We start from the raw sequence: 13,525 nt of genomic DNA, 5'->3' as shown, positions 1-13,525 counted from the left end.
GCACGCAGATCAGCAGATCTCCGCCGGCAATTAAAATATTGTTTTTTAAAAAAAAAAATCAAAGGTGGAATTTAAAAGAAGTGAAATTTTACATACAAGCCCTTTTAATTTCATTCCACTTTTAATTAAGTTTTATATTTTTTTAAATCGTATTCTAATCTTGTTTTAACTTTTAATGCATTCTTATAGTCATAATTTATTAATTTTTAAAACAATGATGTTAATATTTGATGACATAATTTTCACTTAACATGTATCTGGAAATGATGACATAATTTCCGCTTAATATTTGTAATATTTGGAATTTTTTAGACATCTGTATATGGATGCAAAGGCAGAGCATTTTTTTTTCTCAAAAAATCTCTTTTATTTTATATTTGGGTAAAGATGTATCCTGAAGATAATATTAGGATATTAGATGCATAAAAAAATAAAATTAAAATATCAGATATACCATAAATAAAATCAAAGTATTAAATGTACTTGAAAAATAATGTAAAGATATTGAATGCATATATGTCCTTTATATTCTGTGATAATTTTCAAGTCATTAAGCATCACAATAGACTACTTAACAAGATACTTGTGAGTAAAAATGAAAAATCCAATATAAAAAAGAAAAAAATTAATTAAATGTTAAATAAACATCCACAAATTATTAATTTTCTCTTAAAAGTAAAACACTATGATAATGACTTAAAAACTATAATTAAAAAATGTTTTTTTAAAAAAAATAAAACTCAACATCTCCGTACAAAGCCCTCCACACATCCTCCCCCGGCCTTCTTATAAGTCTGGTCGACTCGTTGGTCCTTCTGTCGTCTAAAGTTTCAGATTGTTCCAGAACCTCCTACCTTTTCCTCATCTCTGGGATCGCTACGCCAGGTAAGCCCTATTCCTATTTCTACATGATTCATGTTGCTTTAGGTTACTTTGATCCCTCTTGAGATTGTAGATCTGTGACTTCGTCGTGTTCATGTCTTCGTGTGCATTGTGCTTGGACTTTGTCGACTTGCTGTATAATTAATCATTGGTCGCATCTGATAATGTCTGCATTCATTGGAAGTTTTAATCTTATCCTTTTTCTTCCTCATGTGTGGCACTTGGTATTATGCATTGCATTTTCTGGTTGGTTGTTGGAAGTACGGTGGGAGCAGGATTTAGTTCAAAGTTTTCATTTTTCCTTTTGCTCGTTTTTTATTGAATGGACTTGATGTGAGTACTAAGCACGTTAACTGGTATATTTGCCTGCTTAAAAATTGCTATTTACGTGCTATGCTTCTTGATGTTGGCAATTTCTTACTGATGTTGGCGCTATCACATTTACTGAATCTCTTAGGCATGTGATCGCGTCATTATAAAGTAATTAAGAACACCTTCCTCCCCTCAGACAAATATGCTGACTACTCTATGAGGCATTCAATAGCCATTCCACTTGTAGTACGAACCTTTCTTTACTATCGATTAAACGACTCTCTCTATGTCTGCATAGTCATTTCTATTTTCCTCAGTTTACTTACTTTACTGGACATATATGAGAGGTAAATATAATTATTTTTTTGGGGTCCAGGTATTCTTCTTGGCTGGCAGACCTAATTCTGACGGATCAATTCAGTTTTTGCGACAATGAGCGTGGTCGGTTTTGATTTTGGTAATGAGAGCTGTATTGTTGCTGTTGCGAGGCAGAGAGGGATTGATGTTGTGCTCAATGATGAGTCCAAACGAGAAACTCCGGCAGTTGTCTGTTTTGGTGACAAACAACGGTTTATTGGAACAGCTGGGGCTGCATCTACAATGATGAACCCAAAGAATTCAATTTCACAGATCAAGCGACTAATTGGTAGACAATTCTCTGATCCAGAGTTGCAGCGGGATCTGAAGTCATTGCCTTTTGTGGTAACTGAAGGGCCTGATGGCTATCCATTAATTCATGCACGGTATTTGGGTGAAAATAAAACGTTTACACCAACACAAGTGTTGGGAATGGTGTTGTCAAATCTCAAAGGCATAGCTGAGAAGAATCTGAATGCAGCTGTTGTTGACTGTTGCATTGGAATTCCGGTTTATTTCACTGATCTTCAGAGAAGGGAAGTCTTGGATGCAGCTACCATTGCTGGTTTGCACCCACTTCGCCTGATTCATGAAACAACAGCGACTGCCTTGGCATATGGAATTTATAAGACAGATCTCCCTGAAAATGATCAGCTAAATGTTGCATTTGTAGATGTTGGACATGCCAGCATGCAAGTGTGCATTGCTGGCTTTAAGAAGGGGCAGCTGAAAGTACTGGCTCATTCGTTTGATAGATCTCTAGGTGGTAGGGATTTTGATGAAGTTTTATTCCATCACTTTGCCGCCAAGTTCAAGGAAGAGTACAAGATTGATGTTTTCCAGAACGCCAGGGCTTGTCTAAGGCTGAGAGCTGCTTGTGAGAAGCTGAAGAAGGTTCTTAGTGCGAATCCTGGAGCACCTCTTACCATTGAATGCTTAATGGACGAGAAAGATGTCAGGGGCTTCATTAAGCGTGATGAATTTGAGCAATTAAGTGTGCCAATATTGGAACGTGTTAAAAAACCTTTGGAGAAAGCTCTTGCAGAAGCAGGTCTGACAGCTGAGAATGTACATGTGGTTGAGGTAATTGGTTCAGCTTCTCGTGTACCAGCTATAAACAAGATACTGACAGAGTTTTTCAAGAAGGAGCCTAGGCGGACAATGAATGCAAGTGAGTGTGTTGCCAAGGGTTGCGCCTTGCAATGTGCTATTCTTAGTCCGACATTTAAAGTACGGGAGTTTCAGGTGATTTTTTCTCCACTCTTTATGATGTTTTAGGCGCCTGCCAGATGTGTTATAAATTGGTCGTGCATGCTCATTTTGATCTTGTCTCTGCTTCTCCGGTATCTGCCTCTGTAAAACAGTTAGGCCTATCCAGTGTGTTTGGATTCCCCCTGCTGCCACAATTTCCCCTCCTCCCACCCCAAAAAGGGGGCATTGGTGGAAGGAAATGATTTCCCTTGATGAAGCTTATAAGAATTAGGTGTTGGAGGGGAATAATTTTCTGTCCTTCCTCTGCAACCCCACCACCTTTTGGTCCTCTCCGTATTTGAGAGTGGAAAGGACAGGAGGAATGCCTTGTTCCCCCTCCCCCCCAAAAAAAAAATAAATAAAGAGGAAATTTAAACACTCGAATCTACTTTTCTACCTCCGTATTTTCCCCTTCTCTTTTTATTTTTCAAACAAGAGCTCATATCCTAGTCTCATTCTGTCTGTTTTTTTTTTTAAACAGTCCTATTTCCTCCTTTTGTTAGGAATGAGTAACTGAAGCATTTCTAATATTCAAATTGAAATTGTATGTTCTATTTAGTTTATTAAATCAGGCTTTCAGGAATTATTATGTTAGCGTTTATTATGCTCTTTAATGTCTACCGTTCTGTAGTTTTAGTGCACACTGTATTGTTGAAATGCTTGGTTTTCCATCTGATATATCTCTATTGATGAATATGAAGGTCAATGAAAGCTTTCCTTTCCCAATTTCTGTGTCTTGGAAAGGTTCTGGTCCAGATCTACAGGAGAGTGGACCAGATAATCAGATGAGTACTGTTGTATTCGCTAAAGGAAATGTCATACCAAGCATCAAGGCTCTGACATTCTATAGGCGGGAAACATTTTCTATTGATGTACAGTATGCTGATGTGAGTGAGCTGCAGACACCTCCAAAGATCAGCACATATACTGTAAGGCATTTGATCCTTCATATATTATGTAGATCCTCTCTCTTGGGTGTTTTTTGACCCTTGATTGTATGCAGATTGGTCCTTTGCCAACTACAAAAGTTGAGAAGGCAAAAATTAAAGTCAAAGTACGATTGAATCTGCATGGAATTGTATCTGTTGAGTCGGCAACTGTAAGTTTCTTTAGCCTGAGGGTGCTTGTGGTTGTGATTTCTAATTTTCTGCCTGTTCTTTGCCTTCTATTACGAGGTTACCAGAGTAAAGCGTAGAACATTTGTTCATTTGGTTTAACCTTTTCTTTATTCTGTTTAGCTCCTAGAGGAAGAGGAAGTTGAGGTTCCAGTGGTCAAAGTACCAGCCGAAGAAAGTGCCAAGATGGACACTGATGAAGCTCCTGCTGAGGCTGCAACAGAGGAGGCGGCTGCTGCGGCTGAGGCCGCTGCAGCACCTCCAAGTTCCAGTGATGGCGATGTTGATATGCAAGATGCCAAGGCAACTGTTGACGTCCCTGGGGTGGAAAATGGTAAAGCTGAGACTGTGGATAAGCCTGTGCAGATGGATACTAATGCTAAGGTTGGTACTGATAACTGGAATATTCCAGTATATTTTCAGATCTTTGATTTTAATTAAAGCTACTTCAGAATTTGCAATAAGATCATAATTGTTGTTGTGATCTTGTATCAGTATCTTGTGGCTTTCTGAATTCTGGAGGCTTTGACAGTATAAAATGCAACTCGTTTAGATTGGCAGTTAAAAATAGAATGCTTGGTGATTGTGGGTAGTATGGTGAGGTCATATTATCAATGGTGCACCATGGCGTGTTGGACAATGGCACAGATGTGGTATTGAAATTCTCATATGGTTGTGCCACAGGCAAATATAATCAATGTTCAATGGTGTGTTTTTAATGCTTCATAGCTCCTTGTGCCTGATCATCTCTCTCACAGCCTCAATGACTCATCTGTGCAATGCTCCATTGGACGAAGGCACTAACAGTTTAGGATTTGCCTTCTGTTTATGTTAACTTACTGTTATATTACACCTTATATTACACCTCCACTTTATCCTTCCCCTATGCTATTTTTATTGAATCTCTTTTTATCCTATGCATTTTCCCACCATTATAGTCAGGTTTTTTTCAGCAACTTGCAATCTTTACGTCATAAATTTTGCAAGGCTTGCTTTTGATAACAAGAAGGACATTGCTTAGGATATTTATAATTATGAGCTTATGGACAAATTGATTGAGAGATTTCAATTTCACCAAGTTTGAATTCCGGGGAATGACATTTGCAATTATGGTACCATGGATATTACCATTCAAAAGTTTTTACAAGAGTTATTTTACTTTTTAATTTGATTTACATTAATTTGTTCACCACTCTTCTATCTTACCATGCATTCTGCATCATCATCAAGTTGTAAAATGTGTTATGAGTTCACATAGTTGATTTATCCTTGATAAGCAACCTGACAATGCTGCACGCAAAGCTATCTAAACAAATCCACATGCTAATAATGTAGTGCTTTTTCTTATTGAACAATTACTAATAGAGGCTTACGTTGTTGGGTTTTACTGTGAATTTTCCTTGTGATTGAATTTTTTTGTAATGGATGTTTAATATGAATTCCTTTTTTTGTGGGATTTAAGTCTGCTCTTCACATTAACTACTCTACTGTGCAATGTATTACTTTATGCTCTTTACTTGTTAAAGCATGATTAACTAATATGTTATAAATTGACCGACACTTTTTTTCCAAATGTTTTTCAATTGCAGGCTGAGGCTCCAAAGAAAAAGGTCAGGAAAACAAGCATACATGTGACAGAGTTGGTATATGGAGTGATGAGTCGTTCTGATGTCCAGAAAGCTGTAGAGAAAGAGTTTGAAATGGCTTTGCAAGATCGAGTGATGGAAGAAACAAAAGAAAAGAAGAATGCTGTTGAGGCTTATGTTTATGACATGAGGAACAAGGTGGAGATATTCTTCCTTACATCTGATGGAGATGCTTGTCTTTTGATGATTTCTGGAACTAATTTTACTTTTGTCACTTCAGCTCAGTGACAAATACCATGAGTTTGTCACTGATTCAGAGAGAGAGGCATTTACTGCTAGACTTCAGGAGGTGGAAGACTGGTTATATGAAGAAGGGGAGGATGAAAGTAAAGGTGTTTATGTTGCCAAACTTGAGGAACTTAAGAAGGTAAGAAAGAGTTTGAGAAATTAAAGCTTCGATTCTCCTGCACAAACCACCTCCCCCCCCCCCCCCAAAAAAAAGAAGAAGAAGAAAAAAAGGAAAACAGTTAGAGAGAGGAAAAGTACAAAGTCATCCTTACCTTTGTTGTGATGCACAAAAATGACTAGCAGAGAGTCATTTTCATGTTAGCTTCAACTTGCAATCTAATTAGATACTCGTATCCAATTTCAGCAAGGTGATCCTATTGAAGAACGGTACAAGGAATACATGGAGAGGGGCACAGTAATCAATCAGTTGGTCTATTGTATAACTAGCTACAGGGAAGCTGCAATGTCAAACGATCCCAAATTTGATCACATTGACATCTCTGAGAAACAGAAGGTAAATTGTCTATTTTTATGCGCACATGTTTCTGTTATTGGCGTTTGAAAGTGTTTATCTAATTATTTGTTTGCAGGTCCTGAATGAATGTGTCGAAGCTGAGGCTTGGCTTAGGGAGAAGCATCAGCAGCAGGACTCTCTTCCAAAATATGCTACCCCTGTACTCTTCTCAGCTGAACTAAGAAAGAAAGCTGAGGCAGTCGATAGGTATATGATTTTGCTCATGCTGTTGGTTTGGTGGCATTCTGTTCAGGTGTTTTAGATGCCATGGACTCCTGCTTGTACGCTGTTTCTGTGCTCGCTTTTTGCCACGCTTCTTGTGATCCTTTTCTGTGGTTTTCTTGAATGCATTTTATAATGCTCACTGGACGAGCTTCTCAAGGTGCAATCAAAACATGCTTATATTCATTTGGCCGTTGCATTTGATCAAACGTCTTTAGCAGTCTACTGTAGGTTTGAGTTCTTTGTCTGACACTGTGAAGTGTGTCACTAATATCAAATCAAATGTCCTTGATTTGAGGACTGAACCCAATTGCTGCACGTAAACTTCTGGAGTTGGGGAGGATCGAACGTGCTCTTAAAGTTCCTTATTTATTGTGTATTTCCCTCTCTTTTGCTGCAAGGCAACTTTTCCCGTGCCATTAATGTTTCATTCGTTTCGGTCTCAACTGGCTGTTTTGACAGGTTCTGTAAGCCAATTATGACAAAACCAAGGCCAGCCAAGCCGGCTACTCCTGAAGCGACAGCAACACCACCGCCTCCTCAGGGTGACGAGCAGCAGCAACCTCAGGGAGATGATAATGCAGGTGACAACGCAGAGCAGGCCCCACCAACATCTACTGAACCAATGGAGGCTGACAAGTCAGAAAATTCAGGCGCTGCATAATATTTCTTGTTAGTCTCTCAGACCTTTGTACAAGAATGTGAATGAGGTGGGGTTGAGAGTGGCTACTGGGATGTCTGGTTTAGTGTCCTCTCCGTTGGGTGGTTGCAGATATTTAGTTATTATTGTTGTGACGGTATTTGGAATCCAAATTTTTTTCCTTGAACGAAACGTTGGAAGGGAAATTCATAATGCTAGTTGTCTATTTTTCTCAAGTGACAGTAAGAGAGGCCAATTCTCTGTAGGAAAAGGTTATTTGTGTACGATTTCTCAAGTTAAAAATGCGACTGTGTTTCAACGAATTTACTTCCATTACTCTCCTGTAAGTGCATCGTGATTACGTTGTCTGATATATTCTTTATTCTGCGAACAAATGTTATAAATAATTCTAAAACAAGGAGAATATCAGATGAAGAAAGGTGATCAGAAAGATAGCAAAAGAATTTTTGTATCATTTTTTTGTACCAATGTCTTATTTTGAAAATATATTAATTAAAAAACAGTTAATATCTTATTCGGAGGCTGGGAAGTATATTAGTTATTCATTCGAGATAGCAAAGTCAAAATTTTGTCACCGGAGTTAAAAAAAAAAAAAAAAGCGATTTGAATTTCTACAATCACGTCGCACCTGTTAACAGCGTCATGGAAAAGCAATCCGTGACACTATTTCGTGTGCTTATTTGAAGGCTTAAAAGGAATGAGAGGGAGAAAGAGAAAATTTTCAAGATAAATTGCCTCGTTTGATATGTGTGTTCTTGCAAACGTTGTATGAATATGAAATGTTCATTTTCAGCCAGATTATTATTTCTAGCACGAATCGGTTTTTCTTGAAAAAACAATTAACGGGAAAATTAACTTGAAAGGAACTGCAAAATGGTTTAAATTTACATTAAAAAATGCGTTATTATTCTGGTAAAAGCTCTTGTTGGTGCCTGACGTGCTTTCACTTGTAAGCGGAAGAAAGAAAGTAGAAATAGCTTTGAGATGCAGCAGATTAGCATGGCACGAGTAAAATATCCAGTTATAGTACTCATCATATTTATGTTGTTGTTGTTATTATTATTTAAGAGCATTCGTTGTTGTTGTCATTAGTTTCCCTTTGAGGAAACATTATACTTCTTATCCATAAAATTATTTTTTTCTTTTTGTGCTCTGCCTCATTTCATCTCATCTTACGGACAAAACAGATCATTAAATTGAAAACTTCCCATTTTGCTCTGTCGAAAGCCTTTCTTTAGGAAATCTGAGCCATGAAAGAAAGTCAGAAGTTAAACCATGAATGAACATTTGAAAATCAACAAACATGCTATGGCAGGCATTTACTGATAATTTCCGACCAATCTTTTGATTTTCCCCAAAGAACATTCCGTATGATTTTTTTTTTTCATTCTTTTTTCTTATCATATATATCAAACTGAGTCATAGCTTACCTTGGGGGTTACCCTTTCAACAATCTGAAAAGGCTACTTGACTGAATTAAATGTCCTTTAAACCTGTGAAGGAGTCTACTTTGATTAAAACAAGATATAGAACCATATCACATGATGAGACTAAAGAGCATATTCAGATCCTCTAAAGTTGAAAATCTTTGAATTGGTGAAGTTGAATAAAAAGTACAGAATTATTTGCATAGCACTGGTACTTAAAGAACCGTTTGGTTCAATTCCTCCATACCTAATTCTTAGTAATTAAGATTTCATTCCCACATCTAGTCCTTTTGGTTTGTCTCTTTTGTCATGAATCATCTTTCTCAAGGAGAGACTCATTATTAGATTTGATGGAATGAGGATACTTTCAATATTCAATCCCATTCCTCTCATCTACACAACTATACCCTCTCCACTCTTTCTCTCTCACTCTTCCTATTCTGAGGGCATTTTGGTACATTCATTTTTATTTTCATTAAATAAAATACTGAAGAAAAAATTCTTTCCCATATTCTTAGCATCATACGAAGACATATTCATAGTAATAAATATTCCATATCTGTTGTATCAAAGCAAAAAAATTCCATTTCTATTCTATCCCTAAACTTTCTATGAACCAAACAGATCCACCTTAGCATTCAATTTCATCAGCTACGTCTTCAAAGATCATTTCTTCTTCTAAGAAGTAGGGATGTAAAAGCCTGTTTCTTTTACCAATGTCTCTTCTTGCGGCAATGACATTCGACTCAACAGAAGCTGACAACTTTTCATTTAATCCAGAGAGTTATGGACAGTTTCACAGAGAATGGAAACTCCAGTAAAGGCAGTGGAAATCAGAATAATTGCAAAAGAAGCATCTATATTGTACAAATAAGATTGAAATGTCAAAATAACCTTCCCATAATAAGCCAACAACAGGCAATTACTTATGAAATAAGCAAAAGGCGAGGCTATAAATGAACCTAAATATGGTAATAAAAATACAGTATTAACTATTCAGTTTTCGGTATTCTTTCCAGTGACATGTAACATTCATGGCAAAAGTCTTGCCTTATCATAAATTTGAAGGGGGCAAAACACCCTGAATATGATACCAAGTACAACAGCTAGCCGTCTACATACAATGCAACATAACAAACAGAACTACAATGTATAAACATCACATTACATACCGTTCTCAGCAGATTCATCATTCTCCTCCTCATCTCTCTGCTGCAGTTTCGCAATCTCGTTCTGCACTTTCTCGAAAATTTGCCTCTTCTGCATCTCCAATTCCTTTTGGAATTCCATCCTCATCTTTTCTAGTTCCACCATCTGTTGCCTTTTGTTATTTTCAATCTTCTCATATATCTCACTGAATTTCTGAATGGAATCAGCTAGTAATTTGAAGGAAGAAGTCTCATCATTGTTCCTTCTAGAACTTCTTTTCTTTGGCTGAAGTCCAACTGAATCTTCTTCGCCAGTAGACTCTGAATTCCCTGGACTATCCCTCATTTCATCACACACATTTGCACGTTTCAAATAAACTCGAGGGTTTGAGAAGACGTAATCTCCTGAGTCCAAACCACAAGATAGACCAGCTTGTGGTTGAGGAGAGGACAACAGTTTATCCATTGTATTAAAATAAACCCACTTACTAGTTCCACCACCCATTTCTGCTAATTTGGCCTTCTCCTTTTTGTACTTTTTCTTTAATGTGTCAAGTCTATTCCTACATTGAGTATCTGTCCTTTCGATTTTTGAAACTTCTTTTACCCTTTCTGCTACTTCTTGCCATTCCTCAGACCGGAGACTCTTTTTTCCACGTTGAATAAACCGGTCACCCCAAGCATTAAGAAGAACAAATGTCTCATGCTCAGTCCAGTCAGTAAGGGAATTTCTGCCACCAAAGGACGGTTTAGGAGCTGAAGGGGCTGCAACTGCTGGTGCAGGTACACGGGGTGCAAATTCATAAGTTGAAATCAAACTCTTCAGCTTTCTCTTTTTTGGGTGAGATTCTAAATCATCTTCAATCCTTATGGTGTAACTTTTCTGCTTATCATCATCATCATCATCATCAGCACCAGCAGCAAAGTCATTATCACTATCATCCCCATCCCCATTCTCATCATCTTCTTCGTCATCACCATTGTCATCACCTCCTTTCTGGGGAACTTCAATGCTGTTACCTTGATCAACCTCATCATCCTCCTCCTCCTCCTCCTCATCATCATCCTCCAGTTCTATATGTTCTCCGTTGTCTTCTTCCTCATAATCATTATCATCTTCAGCATACTCACTTCTAACTGGCTCAGAATGTTGAGAACTCCCAACTGGAAGTTTCTGACTATTCAAATAACCATAACCTTGGTGATGACTTACATCGTATGGGTCAGGAGCATACTTTGCATCATCCTCAGTGTCATCCATTTCGGAATAAAATACAATTGCAAGGAAGTGAAGCCACAGAACTAATATTTTTCTCCAGAGAGACAGTAAAGCAAGTAGCTCCTAGCTTCAAACAACAAGCCTTCAAGACAGCAAGATCATTAACTCCAATATCCCACTCAATGATTCACGTTCCTGAATCAGCCCCCAAGATCTTTTTCTAGTTTTTCGTAGGGTAGAGGTCATAAAATATTACAGGACAACCAGATCATCACCAAATATCAACTCTCAACCAATATTCCAACTAATTATCACGCAAAGGGAAGATATTTTTTTCCCAAGTAAAATCGCCAAGTTTTGTTTCTTTCTAAGGACATATTTTTCTCAGAAACAAAGGCAATAAATACAGCTCCAATCAAGGGAAAACCCCAAATCAAAGACACATCACTTTTACCTGAAACGACGCAGCTTGACAGCTCCCAGATATGAAAGAATCCAAATTTCCAAACTTTTTCAAGAGAACGGAGCTCCCCAGATAGGCAAATTCTGTAATTTTTGGAACACAAAGGAATAAAACTCAGGATGAAAAAGGAGAGGATGTGAATTGGGAAAGTAGGGAAAGAAGTTGCAGAGTAAACCCGGCGACAAAGACGATTGATGCTAACGTGAGCTGGGTGCATTCGCAACCTCAATCACGACATTTTCATATTTCTCTCAAATTGTCCTGTTGCTCGGAGCTGGACATTTGTTTGCAGATTCCTTATATCTGATTTGGGCTTATGTTGTTATTAGGCCTCCATGGGGGCCTGTGGTCCAATCACAGTTCCTCCGTATAATAAAAAATATAATTAAATAAAATAAATATTTTAAAAATGAAAATCATTTTCCACGAATAAATCTATCTTTCTCATGAATTAATGGTTCAAGCCCACATGAATAATTAATGGAGTCCGAACAACTAATATTAGCATAATAATTAATGAGAAATAATGAAAATTGATCATAAATATCTTAGGAATAAATGATCCCAAACCCCAAACAATTCTCTTCTAAAAAGAATTAGAAGGGAGTAATTTGCTTAAGACTTGCAGTTTTGTTTATGAAATTTTTTTAAATAAAATTACAATATGACATAAACTGAAATTTATTAAATTATTTTTAATAGACACTAAATAATTCAAACAAAAAGAATGTTAAACAAATACATCAGTAAAATATTAGTGCTTATCATCAGATCATTATCCACCGCCTTCTTAGGGTAAGTTGGTAGTTGATCATTGTTGTGTAAAAATCAATATCAATATATATCATAAATTTTTTTAAAAGAAAATATAATGAGAAAGTTTAGCCAGTTGGTAAGCAAAAATAAGCAACGGCTTACTTTAGAAATTTCATAAAAATATATTAAAAAATCAAATGAATTAAGTATAATACAAAGTTCAGTTACTGTTTTGATTTTAAAGAGTCACATATTATCACTTAACAATCAAGTGATATAATTTTATTAAAAAAATTAACGGATATATAATTTTTCAATTAACAATAATACAATATTACCATGAAAAGTAAATAAATCAGAACAAATTTCTGTGCCAGCAAAAATAAAAAAGAACAAATTCATTATTAAGTGGTTAGTTTCTCCTTAAAAACCTAAACAATATACTCATCTTGTTCTAAATATAAGAATCAGTTAATAAATTTGTATTTAATCTAACATATAAGCAGTTAATTCATTTTATCTCTTATATTTATCTTTTTCTTTCAAAATAACTTATCTAAATTTTAAATATAAATTAATATATAAGCTAATGCTACATAAGAACATTTTAGAAAAATCATATTGCATTTATTAAAATTAAATCATTTATTTAGATTTTTTAATATACTCAAATTATTTAAATATTTCATGCACCAAAAACCAACTGCTCATATTCTTTCCACTCATATATGCATAAGCCACACAAAAAAATATAGTTATGTTGTGTATATAAAAGAAAAAGAAAATATAGTTATGTATGATATTTATGTCACACAAGGAAAAGGAAATTACATTATTCTCCTCCCACCCCAAACGCACACTTCGGGTGTGTTTGGATGAAACCAAACCGTGGTTTGGAAAAGTGATTCTGGAGAATAGATTCTGTGAAGAATAGATTTTGTAAAAAAGTGATTCTGAGAAGTGAGAGTGTTTGGATAGTTGTTATCAGAAGCACTTTTTATATATACAAATTACTAAAAAAAAGACATAAGTTAATATGATAATTACAGAAAAAATAGATTTTATGATATATTTTAATTTGAAGGAATAAAATTGTTAATAATATATTTTTTACCAACATAATTAATAATACATAAGATAATATAATTAATAAATAATTAATGTGTATATATATTTATAAAATATAAGATTAAATATGTTTATAAAAAAAATAACAAGATACATATCATATAGGCTCTCACACTCTCCCTTTTTTCTCCAAAAGCAAAAAAAATTTGCTTTTTCCAAAACCATGGTTTTGGAGTCAAAACCATGGTTTTGGTTT

The 13,525-nt window shown here is 35.8% G+C and overlaps 2 protein-coding genes across 4 annotated transcripts; one reads left to right on the top strand and one right to left on the bottom strand.

Moving 5' to 3' along the window:
• Window positions 1-808: 808 nt before the first annotated feature.
• On the top strand, window positions 809-7,500 carry LOC114728975 (heat shock 70 kDa protein 15-like). 3 transcript variants are annotated; one of them, XM_028915916.1, is made up of 10 exons: window positions 809-885; window positions 1,571-2,796; window positions 3,504-3,731; window positions 3,806-3,901; window positions 4,041-4,301; window positions 5,507-5,701; window positions 5,784-5,930; window positions 6,156-6,305; window positions 6,382-6,512; window positions 6,990-7,500. In XM_028915916.1, exons 2-10 carry the CDS (start codon window positions 1,627-1,629, stop codon window positions 7,189-7,191), a joined length of 2,580 nt encoding a protein of 859 aa, XP_028771749.1. In that variant the 5' UTR covers window positions 809-885; window positions 1,571-1,626; the 3' UTR covers window positions 7,192-7,500. The 3 variants fall into 3 exon arrangements, with proteins under 3 accessions (XP_028771749.1, XP_028771750.1, XP_028771751.1); XM_028915917.1 differs by having other exon boundaries at window positions 811-885; window positions 1,591-2,796; XM_028915918.1 differs by having other exon boundaries at window positions 873-888; window positions 1,577-2,796.
• Window positions 7,501-9,454: 1,954 nt separating this feature from the next.
• Window positions 9,455-11,681, bottom strand: LOC114728977 (trihelix transcription factor ASIL1-like). The gene has a single exon (XM_028915920.1). It carries the CDS (start codon window positions 11,022-11,024, stop codon window positions 9,780-9,782), a length of 1,245 nt encoding a protein of 414 aa, XP_028771753.1. The 5' UTR covers window positions 11,025-11,681; the 3' UTR covers window positions 9,455-9,779.
• Between the last annotated feature and the right edge of the window lie 1,844 nt (window positions 11,682-13,525).

Source organism: Neltuma alba, unplaced genomic scaffold, assembly GCF_004799145.2.
Source record: "Neltuma alba isolate B1F8T4 unplaced genomic scaffold, ASM479914v2 tig00012586_pilon, whole genome shotgun sequence".
Classification (NCBI taxonomy): Eukaryota; Viridiplantae; Streptophyta; class Magnoliopsida; order Fabales; family Fabaceae; genus Neltuma; species Neltuma alba.
This window is presented reverse-complemented; position numbering and strand designations above follow the sequence as displayed.

What these genes read in the sequence shown, in the direction of transcription:
- LOC114728975 (XM_028915916.1), top strand. Translation starts at nt 1,627, where the DNA reads ATGAGCGTGGTCGGTTTTGATTTTGGTAATGAGAGCTGTATTGTTGCT. An exon ending in TATCTGTTGAGTCGGCAACT is followed by an intron (nt 3,902 to 4,040) that starts GTAAGTTTCTTT and finishes TATTCTGTTTAG; the next exon opens with CTCCTAGAGGAAGAGGAAGT. An exon ending in ACATCTCTGAGAAACAGAAG is followed by an intron (nt 6,306 to 6,381) that starts GTAAATTGTCTA and finishes ATTTGTTTGCAG; the next exon opens with GTCCTGAATGAATGTGTCGA.
- LOC114728977 (XM_028915920.1), bottom strand. Translation starts at nt 11,024, where the DNA reads ATGGATGACACTGAGGATGATGCAAAGTATGCTCCTGACCCATACGAT.